The sequence below is a fragment of the Mobula hypostoma genome, chromosome X2, assembly GCF_963921235.1.
Source record: "Mobula hypostoma chromosome X2, sMobHyp1.1, whole genome shotgun sequence".
Taxonomy (NCBI): Eukaryota; Metazoa; Chordata; class Chondrichthyes; order Myliobatiformes; family Myliobatidae; genus Mobula; species Mobula hypostoma.
In genome coordinates, this window is record NC_086129.1 from 4411414 (window position 1) to 4436413 (window position 25000).

The 25000-nt window shown below is 50.9% G+C and overlaps 1 protein-coding gene across 1 annotated transcript in view; it reads left to right on the forward strand.

Annotated features, from left to right (window-relative positions):
- Positions 1-25000, forward strand: part of alg9 (ALG9 alpha-1,2-mannosyltransferase) — a 286532-nt gene that overhangs the window by 261242 nt on the left and 290 nt on the right. Inside the window, exon 10 of the mRNA XM_063038754.1 lies at positions 24544-25000. This exon is cut by the window's right edge and continues 290 nt beyond it. Within this exon, the coding sequence (XP_062894824.1) occupies positions 24544-24667 (124 nt within the window). The 3' untranslated portion in view covers positions 24668-25000. The remainder of the gene's footprint in view (positions 1-24543) is intronic.

The following is a 25000-nucleotide window of genomic DNA, read 5'->3' on the forward strand; positions in this document are numbered from 1 at the left end:
TGGAGAAACTTCTGAAATGCCCGCTTCGCTGCCGCTGCTACTGTGCGATCGAGAATCTCCGGAGGGGAAGGCCCCACATCCCCGGCTTTGCCTGCTGCTGGCGACCGGGGCTGGGGTTGAAGCGCTCGACAGAGATGGTGCTCGGTGCTCGGTGTCGGAGGGCTGGTCGGAGGCTCGAAGTTTTCGGACGGACTCAAGGGTCGGCTGTGGTCGGGTGCTTCCAGGGTGCTGCATCGGCAAGTTTGCGGCGCTGGAAGCTCATGGCAGGGAGAGTTTCTCCCTTCAACCGTCTGCGTGAGATGTTGGCACTTTCGAGAGACTTTGAGACTTTTTTTTTACCGTGCCCATGGTCTGTTCTTTATCAAATTACGGTATTGCTTTGCACTGCTGTAACTATATGTTATAATCATGTGGTTTTTGTTAGTTTTTCAGTCTTGGTCTGTCTTGTGTTTCTGTGATATCACACCGGAGGAACATTGTATCATTTCTTAATGCATGCATTACTAAATGACAATAAAAGAGGACTGTGTGTCCTCATATTCTAAAATCTAGAATCTAATCTAAATACACAGCCCCTGTGCTGACAGAGGTTGTGGAGGAGATGTTGTTGCCAATCTGAAATGACTGGGGTCCTGTGAGTGAGGAAATCGAGTATCTAATTGCACGAGGAGACATTGAGGCCAAGGTCTTGGAGTTTATTGATCAGGGTTGAGGGGATGATGGCGTCGAATGCTGAGCTGTAGTCAATAAAGAGCACCCCGATGTGCGCACCTTTGCTGTCCGGATGTTCCAGAGGTTGAGTGAAGAGCCAACGAGATGGAATCTGCTGTGGACCTGTTGCGCCGGTGGGCAAACTGGAGTGGATCCAAGTCGCTCCTCAGGCAGGAGTTGGTAGGCTTCATCACCAACCTCTCAATCAGGTTTAATATCACTGGCGTATGTCGTGAAAGCTTCTGGTTTTGCCGCGGCAGTTCATTGCAATTCATAACGTGATGGTTGACTCTGTGGTTAAGAAGGCACACGGTGCATTGGCCTTCATCAACCGTGGGATTGAGTTCAAGAGCCGAGAGGTAATGTTGCGGCTATATCGGACCCTGGTCAGACCCCACTTGGAGTACTGTGCTCAGTTCTGGTTGCCTCACTACAGGAAGGACGTGGAAACCATAGAAAGGGTGCAGAGGAGATTTACAAGGATGTTGCCTGGATTGGGGAGCATGCCTTATGTGAATAGGTTGAGTGAACTCGGCCTTTTCTCCTCGGAGCGACGGAGGATCAGAGGTGACCTGATAGAGGTGTATAAGATGATGAGAGGCATTGATCATGTGGATAGTCAGAGGCTTTTCCTCAGGGCTGAAATGGCTAACACGAGAGGGCACAGTTTTAAGGTGCTTGGAAGTAGGTACAGAGGAGATGTCAGGGGTAAGTTTTTTTACGCAGAGAGTGGTGAGTGTGTGGGATGGGCTGCCGGGGATGGTGGTGGAGGGGGAAACGATAGGGCCTTTTAAGAGACTCCTGGGTGGCTACATGGAGCTTAGGAAAATAGAGGGCTACGGGTAAAGCCCAGGTAGTTCTAAGATAGGGACATGTTCAGCACAGCTTTGTGGGCCGAAGGGCCTGTATTGTGCTGTAGGTTTTCTATGTTTCTATGTCCTGGGTATGGGGGATCCTGAGTGATGGAGGCCGACTTTTCTGAGGCATCGCCTTCTGAAGGTGTCCTCGACGCTGGGGAGGGTAGTGTCCACGATGGATCTAGCTGAGCTCACAGCTCTCTGCAGCTTTTTCTGACCCCTGTGCAGTGGCCCCTCCACACCAGACGTCAGAATTCAAGATTCGAGATGGCTTAATGTCATCTCCTGTACACAAGTGTAAAGGAGAACGAATTCTTGGTTACTCCCAATCCAATGCGGCCCCCAGAAAGCCGAATAAGATGAGAAAAACAACAATAATAATTTAAAACACAATAAATATAAACACATCAGATAGATTATACACACGGATTGATTGTCTGTCCATAAAGTGACGCTGGGCACAGGAGTGTCTGTACAGAAGGTGACTCTGACAGGAAATGATAAAGTAGTGGTGGTTTGGGGGGTGTGGAGGGGTGGGTTAGTGGGTGGAGGTGTTGATCAGACTCACTGCTTGGGGAAGGTCAGTGTTTTTGAGTCTGGTGGGTCCTGGTGTGGGTGCTACGTAGCCTCCTCCCCGATGGGAGTGGGACAGACGGTCCGTGAGCAGGGTGGGTGGGATCCTTCACGGTCCTGGTGTGGACGCTACGTAGCCTCCTCCCCGATGGGAGTGGGACGGACGGTCCGTGAGCAGGGTGGGTGGGACCCTTCACGGTCCTGGTGTGGACGCTACGTAGCCTCCTCCCCGATGGGAGTGGGACGGACAGTCCGTGAGCAGGGTGGGTGGGATCCTTCACGGTCCTGGTGTGGACGCTACGTAGCCTCCTCCCCGATGGGAGTGGGACGGACAGTCCGTGAGCAGGGTGGGTGGGATCCTTCACGGTCCTGGTGTGGACGCTACGTAGCCTCCTCCCCGATGGGAGTGGGACGGACAGTCCGTGAGCAGGGTGGGTGGGATCCTTCACGGTCCTGGTGTGGGTGCTACGTAGCCTCCTCCCCGACGGGAGTGGGACAGACAGTCCGTGAGCAGGGTGGGTGGGATCCTTCACGGTCCTGGTGTGGACGCTACGTAGCCTCCTCCCCGACGGGAGTGGGACAGACAGTCCGTGAGCAGGGTGGGTGGGATCCTTCACGGTCCTGGTGTGGACGCTACGTAGCCTCCTCCCCGACGGGAGTGGGACAGACAGTCCGTGAGCAGGGTGGGTGGGATCCTTCACGGTCCTGGTGTGGACGCTACGTAGCCTCCTCCCCGACGGGAGCGGGACAGACAGTCCGTGAGCAGGGTGGGTGGGATCCTTCACGGTCCTGGTGTGGACGCTACGTAGCCTCCTCCCCGATGGGAGTGGGACAGACAGTCCGTGAGCAGGGTGGGTGGGACCCTTCACGGTCCTGGTGTGGACGCTACGTAGCCTCCTCCCCGATGGGAGTGGGACAGACAGTCCGTGAGCAGGGTGGGTGGGATCCTTCACGGTCCTGGTGTGGACGCTACGTAGCCTCCTCCCCGATGGGAGTGGGACAGACAGTCCGTGAGCAGGGTGGGTGGGATCCTTCACGGTCCTGGTGTGGGTGGTACGTAGCCTCCTCCCCGATGGGAGTGGGACAGACAGTCCGTGAGCAGGGTGGGTGGGACCCTTCACGGTCCTGGTGTGGACGCTACGTAGCCTCCTCCCCGATGGGAGTGGGACAGACAGTCCGTGAGCAGGGTGGGTGGGACCCTTCACGGTCCTGGTGTGGATGCTACGTAGCCTCCTCCCCAATGGGAGTGGTACAAACAGTCCAGGAGCAATGCTCCCCACAACACATCTGTATAAATTTGCTAGAATCTTTTCCGATATACCAGATCTCTGATCTAGTGCTTACCCGGCATATATGACAGATAAACTCTTAGGCTTCCTGCTGGGTATGGATATCGCTTTCAACCAATGTCTCGATGGCGAACTCTGCTATCTTCATCAGGGATGATGCCTGGGCATGTCTAGTCCGATGGTATTTACACCCCATCGTCCATCCCTCATGTCCTCGTCCAATCAGGTTTCTGCTCCCCCACCTGGTTTACAATCAAATTCTAGCTTTTACTTCGAGTGAGGCCTTCGCCCTTGTTAAAATTATTTTCCCCTGGTTTTATTTCAATGGCTTCCTTTACCAGGTGGTCCCAAAAGCCACTGGTAGTTTTGTGTCGTCAAAGTCAATGCTATAGCCATTGGGAATGCAATTTCCTGCTCCCGCCGATTTCTCTGGGTAACCCAGATAAGCACACCTCCTGTTCTCTTTGATGCGGGTTTCCACCGTGCATCCCGTCTGGCCAATATACGCTGCTGAGAAAGGCGAATTTTAAGAAAGGCGAAGGTCTCGCTCTGAGAAAGAACCGGAATTCAACTGTAAACAAGTTGGGACTGCAGAAACCTGATTGGATGGGGACTAACCAATCAGGAGGGACAGACTACGAGGGTATAAATACCACCGGACTAGACATGCCCCGGTATCATCCCTGATGAAGATGGCGGTTTGTCGTCAAAACATCAGCTAAAATCGGTACCTGGGAGCCCGAGAAGAGCTTATTTAAACCAAACATCCTCAAACACTGGCATGCCTTGGTGAGACCACACCTGGAGTATTGTGTGCAGTTTTGGTCCCCTAATCTGAGGAAAGACATCCTTGCCGTAGAGGGAGTACAAAGAAGGTTCACCAGATTGATTCCTGGGATGGCGGGACTTTCATATGAAGAAAGACTGGATGAACTGGGCTTGTACTCGTTGGAATTTAGAAGATTGAGGGGGGATCTGATTGAAACGTATAAAATTCTAAAGGGATTGGACAGGCTAGATGCAGGAAGATTGTTCCCGATGTTGGGGAAGTCCAGAACGAGGGGTCACAGTTTGAGGATAGAGGGGAAGCCTTTTAGGACCCAGATGAGGAAAAACTTCTTCACACAGAGAGTGGTGAATCTGTGGAATTCTCTGCCACAGGAAACAGTTGAGGCCAGTTCATTGGCTATATTTAAGAGGGAGTTAGATATGGCCCTTGTGGCTACGGGGGTCAGGGGGTATGGAGGGAAGGCTGGGGCGGGGTTCTGAGTTGGATGATCAGCCATGATCATAATAAATGGCGGTCAGGCTCAAAGGGCCGAATGGCCTACTCCTGCACCTACTTTCTATGTTTTCTATACTTGCGTCAATCTGTTGGGTGTTGAGCTGCAAAGACGTTGACGCCCAAGAACTTGAACCTGCTTACCCTTTCCATCACTGACCGATTCGATGAGGAGTGGCGTGTGTTCCCTCAACTTCCCCTTCCTGGAGTTCACAATCGGCCCTTTGGTCTTGCTGGCGTTGAGCGCCAGGCCGTGGTCGTGACGGCCCTCAGTCTCGCTCCTGTACGTCTCCCCGTTACCGTCTGGAATTCCTGCCAGCAACACTGGAGTCACCGGGGAGTTGATAGATGGTGTTCGAGCTGTGTCTAGTCGCACACTCGTGAGTGTAGAGAGGGTAGAGCAGTGGGCTAAGTATGCATCCTTGACACACATCGGTGTTGATTGTCAGCGAGGAGGAGATGGTAGTCCCGATCTGCACCGACTGTGGTCTCCTGAGGAGGTAGTCTGCGATCCAGATGCAGAGGCCCAGGTTTTGAGGTGTGCTGGTGTTGATTGTCGGTAAAGAAGAGGTATTAGATTATGAGGACACTCAGTCCTCTTTTATTGTCATCTAGAAATGCATACATGCATTAAGAAATGATACAATGTTTCTCCGGAGTGATATCACAGAAAACAGGACAGACCAAAGACTAACACTGACAGAACCACATAATTATAACATATAGTTACAGCAGTGCAAAGCAATACCATAATTTGATGAAGAACAGACCATGGGCACGGTAAAAAAAAAGTCTCAAAGTCCCCGAGTCGATCGACTCCCGAGTCTCCGATAGCAAGCGGCAAAAGGGAGAAACTCCCTGCCATAAACCTCCAGGTACCATCAACTTGCCGATGCCTTGGAAGCAGCCGACCACAGCCGACACTGAGTCCGTCCGTCCGAAAACTTCGAGTTTCCGACCAGCCCCTCTGATACAGCCTCCCGAGCGCCATCCTCTGCCAAGCGCCTTCGACCTCGCCCCGGCCGCTGAAACAAGCAAAGCCGAGGATTTTGGGACCTTCTACTCCGGAGATTCCGGTTACCACACAGTAGCAGCGGCAGTGAAGCGGGCATTCCAGAAGTTTTCCAGACGTTCCTCCGTGCTCTCACGTCCATCTCCATCAACTCAGGATTGTGCACGGTCCCCTACTTGACAGATTACAGATATCATTCACCGGAGAGGCCGCGCGCGCTGTCGTCACACCGCCACCTTCTCCCTCCACCTTTATTTTCAATCCGCACAGAACGTGGCCTCCCAACGGGGAAGTCGATGATCCCGTCCTTCTGAGGTCTGCTCATACGGCTTCCTGTGCACGTTTGGGAATTGTTGCCAGAGTCGGCTAAATCCTCCCAAGGATGCCATGGCAACGTAGCGGTTAGCGCAACGCTTTACGACGCCAGTGACCCGGGTTCGATTCCCGCTGCTGCCTCTAATGAGCTTGTACGTGGGTTTCCTCCGGGTGCTCCGGTTTCCTCCCACAGTCCAAAGCCGTACCGGCAGGAGGGTTGATAGGTCACGTGGGTGTAATTGTGTGGCCAGTCCTCCAAATGAGCACGCTGCATCTGTGATTCGGAGTTTTGGGTGTGCTGGAGTTGACTGTCAGCGAGGAAGGAGGTGTTATCTCCATTCCACACTGATTGTCGTCCCTCAACGATCCAGTCCTGCTGGGGTTAGGATCCGGTCTTACGAGCAGCCGGTGCAGATCACAAGTCCTGGTTATGCGACCACTGAGTCCAGGCGGACAACCTCTGAAGACATAGTCATAGTCATACTTGATTGATCCCAGGGCAAATTGGTTTTCGTTACAGTTGCACCATAAATAATAAATAGTAATAGAACCATAAATAGTTAAATAGTAATATGTAAATTATGCCAGGAAATAAGTCCAGGACCAGCCTGTTGGCTCAGGGTGTCTGACCCTCCAAGGGAGGAGTTGTAAAGTTTGATGGCCACAGGCAGGAATGACTTTCTGTGACGCTCTGTGTTGCATCTCGGTGGAATGAGTCTCTGGCTGAATGTACTCCTGTGCCCACCCAGTACATTATGTAGTGGATGGGAGACATTGTCCAAGATGGCATGCAACTTGGACAGCATCCTCTTTTCAGACACCACCGTCAGAGAGTCCAGTTCCATCCCCACAACATCACTGGCCTTACGAATGAGTTTGTTGATTCTGTTGGTGTCTGCTACCCTCAGCCTGCTGCCCCAGCACACAACAGCAAACATGATCGCACTGGCCACCACAGACTCGTAGAACATCCTCAGCATCGTCCGGCAGATGTTAAAGGACCTCAGTCTCCTCAGGAAATAGAGACGGCTCTGACCCTTCTATGCCACTGTGTTGAGTTTCTTTGTGTACTTCGAACCATGGCGACTGAAACTGAGCGCATCACGTTGGAGTTGGAGCTAATAAATGTTGAACAAGAGTTACTTTTATTGAAGTTAATGCAACGCAGAGAAGACGTCGGAGGAGATGGTGTGAGCGACCACTGAACGGATTAAGGCAGAAGGAGGGTGAATTTTCCGTGCTTGTCCGGCCACTGAGAGACATGGACGAGGAAATGCATTTCAAATATTTTCGGATGTCGGTAGGTAGGTTTGACGACTTGACGAGAAGAAACAACCGGAAATGCGTAGGAGGAAATGCGATGCTACCAAGCGGAACAAACACAGTTGTTGCGGTCTGCGTCGCCACGATGCGTAGTTACATTTTTGGGGAGGTGGGCCTCAGGCTGCAACGTACCTACGGCGTAGATTCGACGCAGAAGTATAAATTGGCCTTAAAAGAGGGGCAAGAGTGGATGTTGGACTGCTGGAAAGCGATGCTGGAGAGGTAGCAATGGGGGATGAGGAAATGGCGGACAAACTGAATAAGTATTTTGCATCAGTCTTCACTGTGGAAGACACGCACGGTATGGTGGAAGTACCAGGTGTCAGCGGTCATGAAGTTGCCATTACTAGGGTGAAGGTTCTTGGGAAACTGAAAGGTCTGAAGGTAGATAAGTCACCTGCACCAGATGCTGTACACACCAGAGTTCTGAAAGAGTTGGCTGAAGAGATCATGGAGGCATTAGTAATGATCTTTCAAGAATCTCTGGATTCTGGATTGGTTCCGGAAGACTGGAAAATTGCAAGCAGGGAGAGAGGCAGAAGAAAGGAATTTATAGGCCAGGCAGTCTGACCTCAGTGGTTGGGAAGATATTGGAGTCGATTATTAGGGATGAGGTCTCAGGGTACTTGGAGGCCCATGGTAAAATAGGCCGTAGTCAGCATGGTTTTCTGAAGGGAAAATCTTGCCTGACAAATCTGTTGGAATTCTTTGAAGTAGTAACAAGCAGGGTAGAGCATACGAACATAAGGTGTAGGAGCAGAAGCGGGCCATTTTAGATGCAGGAAAATTGTTCCCGATGTTGGGGAAGTCCAGAACGAGGGGCCACAGTTTGAGGATAGAGGGGAAGCCTTTTAGGACCGAGATTAGGAAAAACTTCTTCACACAGAGAGTGGTGAATCTGTGGAATTCTCCGCCACAGGAAACTGTTGAGGCCAGTTCATTGGCTATGTTTAAGAGGGAGTTAGATATGGCCCTTGTGGCTACGGGGGTCAGGGGGTATGGAGGGAAGGCTGGGGCGGGGTTCTGAGTTGGATGATCAGCCATGATCATAATAAATGGCGGTGCAGGCTCGAAGGGCCGAATGGCCTACTCCTGCACCTATTTTCTATGTTTCTATGTTTCTATTCGGCCCACCGAGTCTGCTCCGCCATTCAATCATGGGCTGATCCAATTCTTCCAGTCATCCCCACTCCCCTGCCTTCACCCCATACCCTCTGATGCCCTGGCTAATCAAGAACCTATCTATCTTTGCCTTATTGACTTGGCGGCGCACATGAAGGAGAATCGGTTGTACTCGGATTTTCAGAAGGCCTTTGAGAAGGTGCCCACATGAGGCTGCTTAACAAGTTACGAGCCCATGGTATCACAGGAAAGATTTGAACACGGATACAGCATTGGCTGATGGGCTGGAGGCAAAGAGCGGGAATGAAGGGGGCCTTTTCTGGCTGGCTGCCGGTGACTAGTGGTATTCCACAGGGGTCTGTGTTGGGGCCGATTCTTTTTACGTTATATGTCAATCATTTGGGTGATGGAATTGATGGCTCCGTTGCAAAGTTTGCAGACGATATGAAGATAGGTGGAGGGGCAGGTAGTTTTGAGGAAGTAGAGAGGCTACAGGACAGATTATGAGAATGGGCACAGAAGTGGCAGATGGAATACAGTGTCAGGAAGTGTATGGTCATCCACTTTGGTAGAAGAAATGAAAGGGTTGAATATTTTCTAAATGGAGAAAATACGAAAAAAACTGAGGTACAAAGGGGTGATTTAGAAACATAGAAATCCTACAGCACAATACAGGCCCTTTGGCCCACAAAGCTGTGCCAAACATGTCCCTATCTAAGAACTGCCTAGGCTTTACCCATTGCCCTCTATTTTTCTAAGCTTCATGTACCTATCCAGGAGTCTCTTAAAAGACCCTATCGTATCCACCTCCACCACCGTCACCAGCAGCCCAGTCCACGCACTCACCACCCCTTATCTCTGTACCTACTTCCAAGCACCTTAAAACTGTGCCCTCTCGTGCTAGCCATCTCAGCCCTGGGGAAAAGCCTCTGACTAGCCACACGATCGATGCCTCTCATCGTCTCGTGCAGGATTCCCGAAAGAATAATTGGCAGGTTGAGTCTGCGGTGAGGAAGGCAAATGCAACGTTGGCATTCGTTTCAATGGGACTGGAATGTCAACGCAAGGATGTAAAGTTGAGGTTTGACGAAGCACTAGTGAGGCCTCACTCGGACTACGCTGGGCAGATTTGGGCCCCTTATCTCAGAAAGGATGTGCTGAAACTGGAGAGGGTTCAAAGGCGGTTCCCAAGATATTTAATGGCTTGCATATGAAGAGCGTCTGATGGCTCTGGGCTGATAGAATTCAGAAGAGAGAGGGGCGTCGCGGTTGGAGTAGCGGCGCTATTACAGCTCGGAGCGTTCAGAGTTCAGTGACCGGTCTCTGTACGTCTGCCCCGTGCGTTTTCCGCCGGGCGCTCTGCTTCCCCCCCCCCCCCGCAGTCCGAAGACGGACCGTGTAGATTAATCGGTCGTTGTAAATTGTCCCGTGATTAGATAGATAGATATACTTTATTGATCCCGAGGGAAATTGGGTTTCGTTACAGCCGCACCAACCAAGAATAGAGCGTAAATATAGCAATACAAAAACCACAAACAATCAAACAACAAAATGCAAACTATGCCAGATGGAAAATAAGTCCGGGACCAGTCTATTGGCTCAGGGTGTCTGACCCTCCACGGGAGGAGCTGCACGTTCGCTGGCCACAGGCAGGAACGACTTCCCGTGACGCCCAGTGTTGTATCACGGTGGAATGTGGCCGAAGTCCAACAGTAAAAAGTTCAGTATCCTGTCTACAAACACGTTCCTCGATCGTAATATGCCCCGGATTGCACCATCCGTTGTTAACCAGAACAGTAAGCACCCAACTCCTTTACGCTTAACGCTCTCAGTGCCCTTCTGGTCAGCCCGAACGGTCTGGAAGCCATCCAGAGAATTTTGATCGGGAATGTCCTCGTGCAGCCCCGTTTCAGTGAAACATATCACACTGCACTCCCGAAATGTTCTCTGACTTCTGGCTAGTGCCGTGAACTCGTCCATTTTATCACCCACCGAACTGGTTGGGGTCAGTCGGGTTTGCTGAGGTGGCGTGGTTTGTGGGTCCTGGCTCCACGCCGTGCCTTCCCGCTTACGGCCCCCGTTAATGCCCGCCGGCACTCGGGGCTGCAGCGAAGGCTCCCCCCCACCCTCCCCCCGGCGCTGGTGGCGTTCGGGGCTTCCCTCACCGTGCCGGCAGCCTCCCCCTCTGGCTTTCAGAGCTGTCGGCCACGCCGGCCCCGGGCGGAGGCTCGGGAACGCCGTCGCGCTCAGGTGCAGGGGGGGGGGTTCTCCGTTGCTGTTTCCACCGCAGTTCCGTTCGACCCGCCCCGAGCCGAACCCGCCGAACCTGGAGGTCACCGGTGGACCCACTCTTAGTCCGCCCTCTGCCCTTTGACCTGTTTGTCCTGGGTGAACCTACCAAGGGTAGGCCCCTGAGTTCAGCCAACCACAGCTCTCCGCGTCATTGAGCCTCCAAACCCGACCACAGACTTGCAATCCCCTCGGAGGGTTGCAAGCTGTATCACTAAATAAATGAATGAATTGATTTGGAAAAGGTTTGCAATGCACGTAAATGGCTCTGAGTCTTTATAGTGTGCACCTCACTGAAATCAAGGGAGTAATTATTTATATAACCATATAACCATATAACAACTACAGCACGGAAACAGGCCATCTCGGCCCTTCTAGTTCGTGCCGAACTCTTACCCTATCCTAGTCCCACCGACCTGCACTCAGCCCATAACCCTCCATTCCTTTCCTGTCCATATATCTATCCAATTTAACTTTAAACAACAATATCGAACCTGCCTCAGCCACTTCTGCTGGAAGCTCGTTCCACACAGCTACCACTCTCTGAGTAAAGAAGTTCCCCCTCGTGTTACCCCTAAACTTTTGTCCTTCAACTCTCAACTCATGTCCTCTTGTTTGAATCTCCCCCACTCTCGATGGAAAAAGCCTATCCACGTCAACTCTATCAATCCCCCTCATAATTTTAAACACCTCTCAATTTCTCAACACCGTGATCACTTAGAGGCAGCAGATCGGTAGAGAAATGTCTCAGCCTGCTGACTAGGCGATGGAGTGTAAGTAATTATTCGGGGGGCAGGTTAGGGCTGCTTGTACGCGGCTTTGATTGGACCTTCAAGGGGAGAGATCGGTGCGCCAGATATGATCTGTCAACGTCCCTTTTGTTCGCTTTTCCTGCCTGGTCCTCAGTTGCGGACGTGATCCCTCAACCAACCCACCCACCCCCCGGTTATCTAGAGACAGAGCGTGGAACAGGCCCTTCCTGTTGGCCGCGCCACCCAACGCCGCACGGATTTTTAACCCTAGCCTGATCACGGGATCAGTTCACGACGACCGATTAACCCACCAACCGGCACGCCTTCGGAGTGGTGGGGGAGGAAACCGGAGCACCCGGAGGAAGGCCACGCGGTCGCGGGGAGACGGCGCGGACGGCGAACTCTGAACTCTGACCCCCCCCCCCCGAGCTGACCCCTGCGCTACCATGGCGACCGTAGAGGTCCTTGCAGGACTGAGGGGCAAAGTCTGCCAACCTCTTTAGAATTAGAATCTATTTTTATTTCTTACGTCCATCTCTCAACGCGGGGGAGTAAAAATCTTTGTGTTGCACCTCCGTCACAATGTACAAGCAGTGAGGAAGGGAGGATATTACTTATATTTATACTTTATACTTTATTGTCACCAAACAATTGATACTAGAACGTACAATCATCACAGCGATATTTGATTCTGCGCTTCCCGCTCCCTGGAGTACAAATCGATAGTAAATATTAAAATTTTAAATTATAAATCATAAATAGAAAATAGAAAAATGGAAAGTAAGGTAGTGCAAAAAAACCGAGAGGCAGGTCCTGATATTTGGAGGGTACGGCCCAGATCCGTTCAGCAGTCTTATCACAGTTGGAAAGAAGCTGTTCCCAAATCTGGCCGTACGAGTCTTCAAGCTCCTGAGCCTTCTCCCGGAGGGAAGAGGGATGAAAAGTGTGTTGGCTGGGTGGGTCATGTCCTTGATTATCCCGGCAGCACTGCTCCGACAGCGTGCGATGTAAAGTGAGTCCAAGGACGGAAGATTGGTTTGTGTGATGTGCTGGATATTGCCCCAAACGCTAGGATTGTAGGTATAATTGTTTTGTGTACACGTACGTACAGTCAGATGTGCAATCAGATCAATGTGTGTTGATCAGTCTGATGGCCTGGTGGAAGAGGCGGTCCCGGAACCTGTTGGGTCCTGGCCTTAGTGCTGCGGTACCACTTGCCAGACAGAAGCAGATGAAACGGTTTGCGGTTAGAGTGGCTGGGGCCGCTGGTGATTCTCCGGGTGCCTTTTTAACGCACCTGCCGCTGTAAGTGTCCCGAATAGAGGACGGTTGACATCTGCAGACTGTCCGCACCACTCTCTGCAGCGCCCTGCGACTGGGGGAGGTACAGTTCCTGCACCAGGCAGTGACGCGGCTAAAGGCTGATTTATACTTGTGCGTACTAGCCTACGCAAGTGGGCTACGCCGTTGTGAGCGTTTATACTTGTGCGTTGGTGTGTCCGCGTCGCTCTGCAATTCACCGCCAATACGCCAGTTGGCGGTGGGGTTTCTACGCCACTGTGTTGAGTTTCTTCGTGTTGAAACTCAAAGCGAAGAAACTCAAACTTCAAACAATGGCGACTGAAATTGAGGGAGGGTGAACTTTCTGTGCTTGTCCGACCACTGAGAGACATGGACGAGGAAATGAGGCTAAACTCAGGTTGGAGGAGCAACACCTCATATACCGTCTGGGTAGTCTCCAGCCCCTTGGTATGAACATAGAATTCTCCAACTTCCGGTAATTCCCTCCCCCTCCCTTCCCCTATCCCTATGTCACTCTGCCCCCTTCCCCAGCTGCCTATCACCTCCCTCATGGTTCCGCCTCCTTCTACTACCCATTGTGTTTTCCCCTATTCCTTCTTCATCTTTCCTGCCTATCCCCTCCCTGCCTCCCCTCCCTCACCCCTTTATCTTTCCCCTTACTGGTTTTTCACCTGGACCCTACCAGCCTTCTCCTTCCCACCCTCCCCCCACCTTCTTTATAGGGCCTCTGCCCCTTCCCTCTACAGTCCTGACGAAGGGTTCCGGCCCGAAACGTTGACCCATCGTTTCCACGGATGCTGCCCGACCTGCTGAGTTCCTCCAGCGTGTTGTGAATGCATTTCAAATATTTTCGGATGTCGGCAGGTAGATTTGGCGATTTGGTTCATCGTCTCCAACCGTTTATTTCGCATCGGTGTACGCACAGTGACTGGCAATCACCATTCGAGTTTCAGCTTCGGGTGGAAGACAACAGGCTGTAGCAGCCAGCTACAAACGGGCGTCACGCACAGGGTCCTCCGTAATATCGGAGATCTGTAAAGCTTTACGGAAAGCGTTGCAGCCAGAGTTCCTTCCCTGCCCTTCAGTCGCCCAACGGGAAGCTATTGCAGCGTAGGAGGAAATGAGATGCTACCAAGCGGACCAATCACAGTTGTTGCAGTCTGCGTCGCCGCGACGCACAGTTACAGTTTTGGGAGAGGGTCCGGCGTAGAGTACAGCAAAGGTACGCCACTACGGCGTACATTTGACGCACAAGTATAAATCGGCCTTTAGAGGGTCTTGTTTGAGACAGATAACAGCGAATTACAAAGAGACCTTGACGAGGGCAAGTGTCCGGCTGAGGAACAGCAAATGAACTTGTAACTGCGATCGGCGTTGAGGTGTTGAGCTTTGGACAGGCAGGACTTGTCCAGTGAGCGTCAGAACGCCGGCCGGTGGAGGGACCTGGGGCACAGCTCGCTGAGAGCGGCCGCGCAGGCGGGCAGGGGGGTGGTGAAGGAGGTGCTTGGCGGGCATGCCTTCGTCCGCCAGGGCGTAAGGTTCAGAAGTAAGGGCTGGTTGTGTAGGTTGTTTGTGAGGCTGCAAATGGAGCAGTTAGGATGATTTGTACTTCTGCGTCAACTCGACGTCTTAAGTTCGGCGTCGCCGCGGATCCCTACGCCGTAGCCTGACGCGCACCTCTCCACTACACGCCGCGGGTAATGCAGACCAAACAACTGTGATTGGTCCGCTTGGTAGCATCGCATTTCCTCCTACACTGCAATAGCTTCCCAGTGGGCGACTGAAGGGCAGGGAAGGAACTCTGGCTGCAACGCTTTCCGTAAAGTTTTACAGACCTCCGAAAATATGGAGGACGCATTTCGCTTTTACGAAAAAAAGGCGCTCACTTTAAACTGGTTTACCCCGAGAAAGACTACCATGACCATGAAGCCTTGCACGGGCAGGTGTGTGCACATGTGCGACGTGCGCGAATTGCAGAGCGATGCAGACAAGTATAAATGCTCACAGCGCGCATTGGCGTAGGTTACGGTGTCGAGTTGACGCACGAGTACAAATCAGCCTTTAGGGTTTAAATCAGAATCAGGTCTATTATCACCGGCATGCGACGTGAAATTTGTTAGTTTAGCAGCAGCAGTTCAATGCAATACATAATCTAGCAGAGAGAATAATATAATAGCCACATAACCATATAACAATTACAGTACGGAAACAGGCCATCTCAGCCCTTCTAGTCCGTGCCGAGTAATAGTAATAATAAATAAGTAAATCTTATTCCGTATACTTTATACCGTATATCGATTAGATTGGAAATCATGCAAAAACAGGAATGCAGTATATTAAAAAAAAAGTGAAGTAGTGTCCATGGGTTCAATGTCCATTCAGGAATCGGATGGCAGAGGGGAAGAAGCTGTTCCTGAATCGCTGAGTGTGTGTCTTCAGGCTCCTGTACCTCCTCCCCGATGGTAACAGTGAGAAGAGGACACGTCCTGGGTGGTGGGAGTCCTGAATGACGGACGCTGACTTTCTGAGGCATCGCTCCTTGAAGATGTCCTGAATACAACAGGGCACAATTAGGCCATTTGGCCCATCCAGTCTACACCATTCATTCATCATGGCTGATCCATTTTTCCTCTCAGCCCCAATCTCGGGCCTTCTCCTCGTGTCCCTTCATACCCTGACCGATCAAGAATCTGTCAACCTCTGCCTTAAATATACCAAATGACTTGGCCTCCACAGCTGGCTGTGACCATGAATTCCACAGATTCACCACCCTCTGGCTACAGAAACCCCTCCTCACCTCTGTTCTAAAAGGACGCCCCTCTATTCTGAGGCTGTGCCCTCTGGTCTGAGACTCTCCCACCATAGGAAACATCCTCCCCACATCCACTCTATCAAGGCCTTTCAACATTCGATGGGTTTCTATGAGGTCACCCCCCATTCCTGTGAATTCCACTGAATACAGGCCCAGAGCCGTCAAACACTCTTCATATGACAAGCCGGAATCATTTTCGTGAGCCTCCTTTGAACCCTCTGCCTCTTGCGTGTGCGTGTTGTTCTGGGTTTACAGCATCTGCAGAATCCCTTGTGTTTACTCTTCGCCAGAACTGAGCTGGGCAGAAAGCAGGTGAAGGGTAAGTTGCGGAGGAGGCAGAGGACAGTTAGGCCGGGGGGCAGGATGAGGACCGGTGGCCGTGGGGGGGGTCCTTTCGAGATTCTGGCTGATGGGTGAACAGCCGCAGATGGAGGAAGGGGGTCCTGGACGGAAGGTGCGAACTGGCGGGGGGGGAGGACACAGGCGCTGAAACGGTCAGGCTGCGGCGATGCAGAGGACAACGGCCAACACCCCAGCAGGACGGGGTGGATCCGACACAGGCCGATCACGTCGCCCGAAGGTACAGGGTTCAACAGAGTTCCAAAGGCCGCAGGGGTGAGGGTGTACAGCTGAAGATGAGGTGGTGTTCCTCCAGCTCATATTGGGCATGGTTACAATACTGTGGGGAAGAGAAAGAGGCCGGAGGATTAAAGCCTCCAATTCCAGTCGTATTGGCCGTGGTTACAATACTGTGGGGAAGAGAAGCAGGCCACAGGATTAAAGCCTCCAATTCCAGTCGTATTGGCCGTGGTTACAATACTACCGGGGAGAGAAATAGGCCTCAGGATTAAAGCCTCCAATTCCAGTCGTATTGGCCGTGGTTACAATACTGTGGGGAAGAGAAGCAGGCCACAGGATTAAAGCCTCCAATTCCAGTTGTATTGGCCAAGGTTACAATACTACCGGGGAGAGAAATAGGCCTCAGGATTAAAGCCTCCAATTCCAGTCGTATTGGCCGTGGTTACAATACTGTGGGGAAGAGAAGCAGGCCACAGGATTAAAGCCTCCAATTCCAGTCGTATTGGCCGTGGTTACAATACTACCGGGGAGAGAAATAGGCCTCAGGATTAAAGCCTCCAATTCCAGTCGTATTGGCCGTGGTTACAATACTGTGGGGAAGAGAAGCAGGCCACAGGATTAAAGCCTCCAATTCCAGTCGTATTGGCCGTGGTTACAATACTACCGGGGAGAGAAATAGGCCTCAGGATTAAAGCCTCCAATTCCAGTCGTATTGGCCGTGGTTACAATACTGTGGGGAAGAGAAGCAGGCCACAGGATTAAAGCCTCCAATTCCAGTCGTATTGGCCGTGGTTACAATACTACCGGGGAGAGAAATAGGCCTCAGGATTAAAGCCTCCAATTCCAGTCGTATTGGCCGTGGTTACAATACTGTGGGGAAGAGAAGCAGGCCACAGGATTAAAGCCTCCAATTCCAGTCGTATTGGCCGTGGTTACAATACTACCGGGGAGAGAAATAGGCCTCAGGATTAAAGCCTCCAATTCCAGTCGTATTGGCCGTGGTTACAATACTGTGGGGAAGAGAAGCAGGCCACAGGATTAAAGCCTCCAATTCCAGTCGTATTGGCCAAGGTTACAATACTACCGGGGAGAGAAATAGGCCTCAGGATTAAAGCCTCCAATTCCAGTCGTATTGGCCGTGGTTACAATACTGTGGGGAAGAGAAGCAGGCCACAGGATTAAAGCCTCCAATTCCAGTCGTATTGGCCGTGGTTACAATACTACCGGGGAGAGAAATAGGCCTCAGGATTAAAGCCTCCAATTCCAGTCGTATTGGCCGTGGTTACAATACTGTGGGGAAGAGAAGCAGGCCACAGGATTAAAGCCTCCAATTCCAGTTGTATTGGCCAAGGTTACAATACTACCGGGGAGAGAAATAGGCCTCAGGATTAAAGCCTCCAATTCCAGTCGTATTGCCCGTGGTTACAATACTACCGGGGAGAGAAATAGGCCTCAGGATTAAAGCCTCCAATTCCAGTTGTATTGGCCAAGGTTACAATACTGTGGGGAAGAGAAATAGGCCTCAGGATTAAAGCCTCCAATTCCAGTCGTATTGGCCGTGGTTACAATACTACCGGGGAGAGAAATAGGCCTCAGGATTAAAGCCTCCAATTCCAGTCGTATTGGCCGTGGTTACAATACTGTGGGGAATAGAAGCAGGCCACAGGATTAAAGCCTCCAATTCCAGTTGTATTGGCCAAGGTTACAATACTACCGGGGAGAGAAATAGGCCTCAGGATTAAAGCCTCCAATTCCAGTCGTATTGGCCGTGGTTACAATACTGTGGGGAAGAGAAGCAGGCCTGGGGATTAAAGCCTCCAATTCCAGTCGTATTGGCCGTGGTTACAATACTACCGGGGAGAGAAATAGGCCTCAGGATTAAAGCCTCCAATTCCAGTTGTATTGGCCAAGGTTACAATACTACCGGGGAGAGAAATAGGCCTCAGGATTAAAGCCTCCAATTCCAGTTGTATTGGCCGTGGTTACAATACTGCAGCGGAGAGAAACAGGCCTGGGGATTAAAGCCTCCAATTCCAGTCGTCTTCCTGTGAATTTTATCTGCACCCATCCCATCTTAACATCCCGCATGCGTGGCCTCAGAGATGCCAGTTGGCTTTGTGGGTGACCTGTCAAACCGTTTGGATTACCATCAGAGGTTCAGTGAACCCCCTGCGCTTTGTGACTTTTATAAAGTGGCTGGGGTGGGGAAATGGAAGGGTAGGTGGGTAAGCTCGAAGCACCGGTGAGGCCTCACTCGTCAGCAGTTTTGGGCCCCTTTTTCTAAGAAAGGACGTGCTGACAATGCAGAGGGTTCAGAGAAAGTTTGCGAAAATTATTCTGGGATTGAAGGGCTTGTCATATGAAAAGCGTTTGACGGCTCTGGGCTTTTATTCTCTAGAATTCAGAAGAATGAGGGGTGACCTCACTGAAACCTATGGAAATGTCTTGATAGGGTGGATGTGGAGAGGATGTTTCCTATGGTGGGACAGTCTAAAACCAGACGATACAACCTCAGAATAGAGAGGCGTCCTTTTGGAACAGAGATGAGGCGGAATTACTTTAACCAGGGGCTGGTGAATCTGCTGAATTTGATGCTAAGAGCAGTTGTGGAGGCCAAGTCTTTACAGGTATTTAAGGCAGAAGTTGATATATTCTCGGGGCATGAAGGGATATGGGGAGAAGGCAGGAGATTGGGGCTGAGATGGAAAATGGATCAGCCGTGATGAAATGGCGGAGCAGACTCGATGGGCCGAATGGCCTAATTCTGCTCCTACGGTGCCTATGTAAAGTACTCACCTCCCGCCCCCACCCCCGGGAAGCTTTCATGTTTTATTGTTTTACAACATTGAATCACAGTGGATTTAATTTGGCTTTTTTGACACTGATCAACAGAAAGAGACTCTTCAGTCTCAAAGTGAAAACAGATCTCTACAAAGTGATCTAAATTAATAATAAATATAAAGCACAAAATAATTGATTACATAAGTATTCACCCCCTTCAAGTCAGTATTTAGTAGATACACCTTTGGCAGCAATTACAGCCTTGAGTCTGTGTGGATAGGTCTCTATCAGCTTTGCACATCTGGACAATGCAATCTTTCCCCATTCTTCTTTACAAAACTGCTCAAGTTCTGTCAGATTGCATGGGGATCATGAGTGAACAGCCCTTTTCAACCCAGCCACAAATTCTCAATTGGATTGAGGACTAGACTCTGACTTGGCCACTCCAGGCCTTTAACTGTGTTGTTTTTAAGCCATTCCTGTGTAGCTTTGGCTTTAGACTTGGGTTCGTTGTCTTGCTGGAAAACAAATCTTCTCCCAAGTCGCAGTTCTCTTGCAGACTGCATCAGGTTTTCCTCCAGGATTTCCCGGTACTTTGCTGCATTCATTTTACCCTCTACTTTCACAAGCCTCCCAGGGCCTGCTGCAGTGAAGCATCCCCACAGCATGATGCAGCCACCATCATGTTTCACGGTAGGGATGGTGTGTTTTTGATGATGTGCAGTGCTTGGCTTATGCCAAACATAGCGTTTAGTCTGATGGCCAAATAGCTCAATTTTGCTTTCATCAGACTACAGAACCTTCTTCCAGCTGACTTCAGAGTCTCCCACATGCCTTGCAATTTTCTTGTATCCATCTCCTGACTTGTTCTTTATTAGTAGCATTTTCATGGAGTTACTTGGAGTGCTCTTTTGTCTCCATGGTGTAGTTTTTGCCAGGATACTGACTCACCAGCAGTTGGACCTTCCAGATACAGGCGTATTTTTACTACAATTAATTGAAAATCCTTGACTGCACACGGTGATCTCCATTTAACTAATTACGTGACGTCTAAAACCAATCGGCTGCAGCAGTGGTGAATTGCTACGTCATATTAAAGCGGGGGTGAATACTGATGCAGTCAATTATTTTGTGTTTTATTTTTGTCATTAATTTAGGTCACTTTGTAGGGATCTGTTTTTACCTTGACACGGAAGAGTATTTTTCTGTGGATCAGTGTCAAAAAATCCAAATTGATTCAATGTTGTAAAACAATAAAACATGAAAATTTCCAAAGGGCAGTGAATACCTTTTATAGGCACTGTGTATCTTATGGTCTAATGGACCACTGTGGGTGCCAAACATTATTTTAGTGGCTAAAAACAGCATGAAGCAATTGAGTTAATTGCCCAATCTCCTTGAACCAGCCAGGAACGCCGTCAAACAGTGTGACTGCTATCGTCTTTAACGTTTCATAATTTCAGTTTTAAGTTGAATAAAACCAAAACAATGGCAATTAAAGGCATTTAAATCACGAAATGTAAGTAATCTGTAAGTTCAGAGTTGCTCCTCCCAGACTGACCCGGGCGGAGCCCAGAAGCAGGAGAAAGCGCCTGACCCCTCCCCTGGCAGGTGGAGGGGTGGGTCATGGCCAGGAATATTCCAGACCGTTCAGGACACCCAGAGCTGTGTGCGCGTCTGCCAGGTTCACGTAGAACTGCCAGCGGGCCTGGGCCTGAGTCAGGAACGCTACTTTGGAACTGTGCTCGGCAGCCAGCCTCACTCTCTAAGAAATATACTGAGGACAGAGTACAGAAAACGTTCAGAGACGCGTAGCTCTGGGGTGGGAGTGGGGGGGGTTGTTGGCGACTGGGTCGAGCTATTTTCCCGCCTTGGCAATCTATTTGCAAACGTTTCGTCGCTGGAACGGGGAGACATCATCAGTGCGCAGTCCACTTGTACTGTGTCTGTATCTCGTTTTACGGCGGTTGGCATCCAGCTTAATGGTGCATTACCGCACTTGTGCTGGGTCCTCCGGATGCTTGGCCTTTATATACTTGTCAATCAGCTGATTGGCCGTCACCACGGAAACTCAATTGTGACGTGGGGGGGGGGGCTCGTCACTGATTGGTTGCATGGCGAACTCTCTGCGTTTTGTCTGGAGTCTTGCCCGTGTTGGCTGATAAACGGGATCGAGGTCTACGTGTCTGCTATTTGCAGGAAACAACCACGCTTCTCGGAATTCCCTTGCACGTGCCAGACAGATATGTAGACCTATTATGTAGATATCTGTAATCTGTCAAGTAGGGGACCGTGCACAATTCTGAGTTGATGGAGACGGACGTGAGAGTACGGAGGAACATCTGGAGAAACTTCTGAAATGCCCGCTTGGCTGCCGCTGCTACTGTGTGGTAACCGGAATCTCCGGAGCTGAAGGCCCCGAAATCCTCGGCTTTGCGTGTTTCAGCGGCCGGGGCAAGGTCGAAGGCGCTCGACAGAGGATGGCGCTCGGGAGGCTGTATCGGAGAGGCTGGTCGGAAGCTCGGAGCTTTCGGACGGTTGGACTCAGTGTCGGCTGTGGTCGGCTGCTTCCAAGGCATCGGCAAGTTGACGGTGCCTGGAGGTTTATGGCAGGGAGTTTCTCCCTTTTGCCGCCTGCTATCGGGGACTCGGGAGTCGATCGACTCGGGGACTTTTGAGACTTTATTTACCGTGCCCATGGTCTGTTCTTTATCAAATTACGGTATTGCTTTGCACTGCTGTAACTATATGTTATAATTCTGTGGTTTTGTCAGTGTTAGTCTTTGGTTTGTCCTGTTTTCCGTGATACCACTCCGGAGAAACATTGTGTCATTTCTTAATGCATGAATGCATTTCTAAATGACAATAAAAGAGGACTGAGTGTCCTCATAATCTAATTAACAGACAAACGCAGCGACAAGGCTGTGGTCCTCTTGGAGATTTCCTTATAGCACATGCTGTCCAATCCAGGCAGCGTCCCCGTTAAATCTCCTCTGCTGTGTGATGTTCGGCAGGTACTGCCTGATCCAAGCACTTCATTCAGCCGTGTTCTGTTACGGAAAATGTCGGTGTGGAGATTGCCTGCCACCTTCCCCTGTGCGTCACTGGCTGCGCTCTCCCGAGCACGGTGACTCCTGGCCCTGTAGCTCTGTCATTATAAAGCTCTGAGTAATTTTATTAACAAAGTACTTGTGTACAGTAATGTGCAAGGTTTTGAGGCAAATATATATCTGTAACCCGCAGGTTCTCTTGGCTGCATAGGTCTCGGGAAGACGATCTCTGGCCCGGCTAAACGTGTGAGATTAAGGTGCAGAACCCCGTTTGGGTGGATACTGCGTGATAGGTTCTCCTGTTACAAATCAGTACCACAAAATAACGGACAGTGCACCACAGACAGTTAAACGATTTCCCTTGATAATTCTTAAACTGACTAAAGGGTTAGTAAAGTGAGACAAAAAGAAAAGGGCCCATTTTAATGAAACAGCCTAATGTGCACAAGCTGGAGCTCACGGTTTCCCCTTCGCTGACCTTCCATCGATTTCCCCCGGGCTTCGTCGGCTCCTGTCCCCACTCCAAGTCCGCCCCTACGACCTCTCCATTCTGGCATCTTCTCTCTCCGTCTTCCGCCGAACAAAAGACCCAATTGCCCACCATTGAGAACATCTACCATAAACGCTGCCTGGGCAGGGCGAGAAGCATTATCAGGGATGCATCTCACCCTAACCATGGACTTTTTACTCTCCTCCCATCCAGTAGGTGCTACAGGAGCCTCCGCTCCCGCACCAGCAGGCACAGGAAGAGCTTCTTCCCTGAGGCTGTGACCCTGCTGAACCTCACATCACAGTGCTAAGCAGTATTGCACCCATATTGTACTGTCTCAGTACTTTTATATTTGTGTGCTGTAGCACCTACTTTTTATTCGCAGTTATTTTGTAAATAACACTATTCTTTGCATTTCTGGTCAGATGCTAACTGCATTTCATTGGCTTTGTATCTGTACTTGGCACAATGACAAGAAAGTTGAATCTAATCTAATCTAATCACTCTGGTGTCAGCACACGGCACGAAAAACACACTCCCCTCGTTGAACGGGTCTCATTCCAAAGCCCCTGTTATCTCTAACCGTAACCCAAACACTGCTGCTACCGAGAGACCATTGCGTCAGCAGTGAAACCTTTCCCAGGGTGTTGCATATATATATATATAGCCAGGGAGCCTAAGACTATTGCACAGTACTGTAGTAATTTTATGTATTGCACTGTACTGCTGTCACAAAAATAAACAAATTTCACGACATATGTGAGTGATGATAGACCTGATTCTGATATGGGTCTCTGTTGTGAAATGAGAGTGTGAAAGGGGAAGGGAGAGGGGAATCATGGTTGGGAAAAGGGGAAGGGAGAGGGGAACCATGGTTGGGAAAAGGGGATGGGAGAGGGGAATCATGGTTGGGAAAGGGGCAGGGAGAGGGGAATCATGGTTGGGAAAGGGGCAGGGAGAGGGGAATCATGGTTGGGAAAAGGGGAAGGGAGAGGGGAATCATGGTTGGGAAAAGGGGAAGGGAGAGGGGGAATCATGGTTGGGAAAAGGGGAAGGGAGAGGGGGGATCATGGTTGGGAAAAGGGGAAGGGAGAGGGGGAATCATGGTTGGGAAAAGGGGAAGGGAGAGGGGAATCATGGTTGGGAAAAGAGGAAGGGAGAGGGGAATCGTGGTTGGGAAAAGGGGAAGGGAGAGGGGGAATCATGGTTGGGAAAAGGGGAAGGGGAGGGGAATCATGGTTGGGAAAAGGGGAAGGGAGAGGGGAATCATGGTTGGGAAAAGGGGAAGGGAGAGGGGAATCATGGTTGGCAAAAGAGGAAGGGAGAGGGGAATCGTGGTTGGGAAAAGGGGAAGGGAGAGGGGAATCGTGGTTGGGAAAAGGGGAAGGGAGAGGGGAATCATGGTTGGCAAAAGAGGAAGGGAGAGGGGAATCGTGGTTGGGAAAAGGGGAAGGGAGAGGGGAATCATGGTTGGGAAAAGGGGAGAGGGAGAGGGAAGCACCAGAGAGACATTCTGTAATGATCAATAAACCGATTGTTTGGAATCAAGCAGCCTTGCTGGGCGTCTCAGGGCTGGGTGTGTCTGCACCCTCACCCACCCCGATCCCTGCCCTCCTTCTCCGCCACCCGTCCCACAACCCCTCCCTCGCCATTCCCTGCATCCTTTGCTCCCGCCAGATTTACAAACGCCCTCTGCTCCCCGTAGTCCCGCACTCAGGCAGCCCAGCTCTACATATGCTACCCTGAGATTCATTTTGCTTGCCGGCATTCACAGTAAAATAAAGAAATATAGTAGAATCTTTGATAAACTAAACACAAAGGTTGACAAGCCAGCGGGTGTTCAGAAGAAGAAAATACAAATACTAATAACAGTAATGAGTAAGCAAGTGAACCAGCAGATAATACTGGGAGCATGAGTTGTTGGAGTGGTTGCGTGTTACAGGCGGGTCTGCGTCTGCGCTGGGAGCCGGACGTGTTTCACCGACTCCCCTCTCTCTGTTGCAGGTCGTCCAAGCTGTTCCGTGCGTTCTACGTCCCCTTCCTGTCGGATCAGCACACGACGTACGCCAACTACACCATCCTGAAACCCAAGAAGCCGCGGCCAGCGTGGAAGAAGGCGGGGGGCTAGGGCAGCGCCCCCCTCCTGGGAGAGCCGGGTGAGGAAGGAATCCCGCCCGGGGACCAGAGACATTGGGGTCCTTTTGACTTGTCGATGTATTCCCCCTGCCGCCTCCCGCCACCCCCGAGTCAGCCGTTTGCTGTTTACGTTCCTGCTTGTCCTGTGATTACGTCAGTCGATTGTGCCCTCCGACTGTTTGCTGAGGGTGGTATTGGTTTGAGCTGCTGTCGAGGGCTTATTGCCCCCAATGCCGGTCTAAGTGTGTCCCCCCACTCCCCTCACTCTCAAGTCCTTTCCTCTCGTTCCCAGTCCTCGATCTGAAACTTGTTTCCCCTCCACACA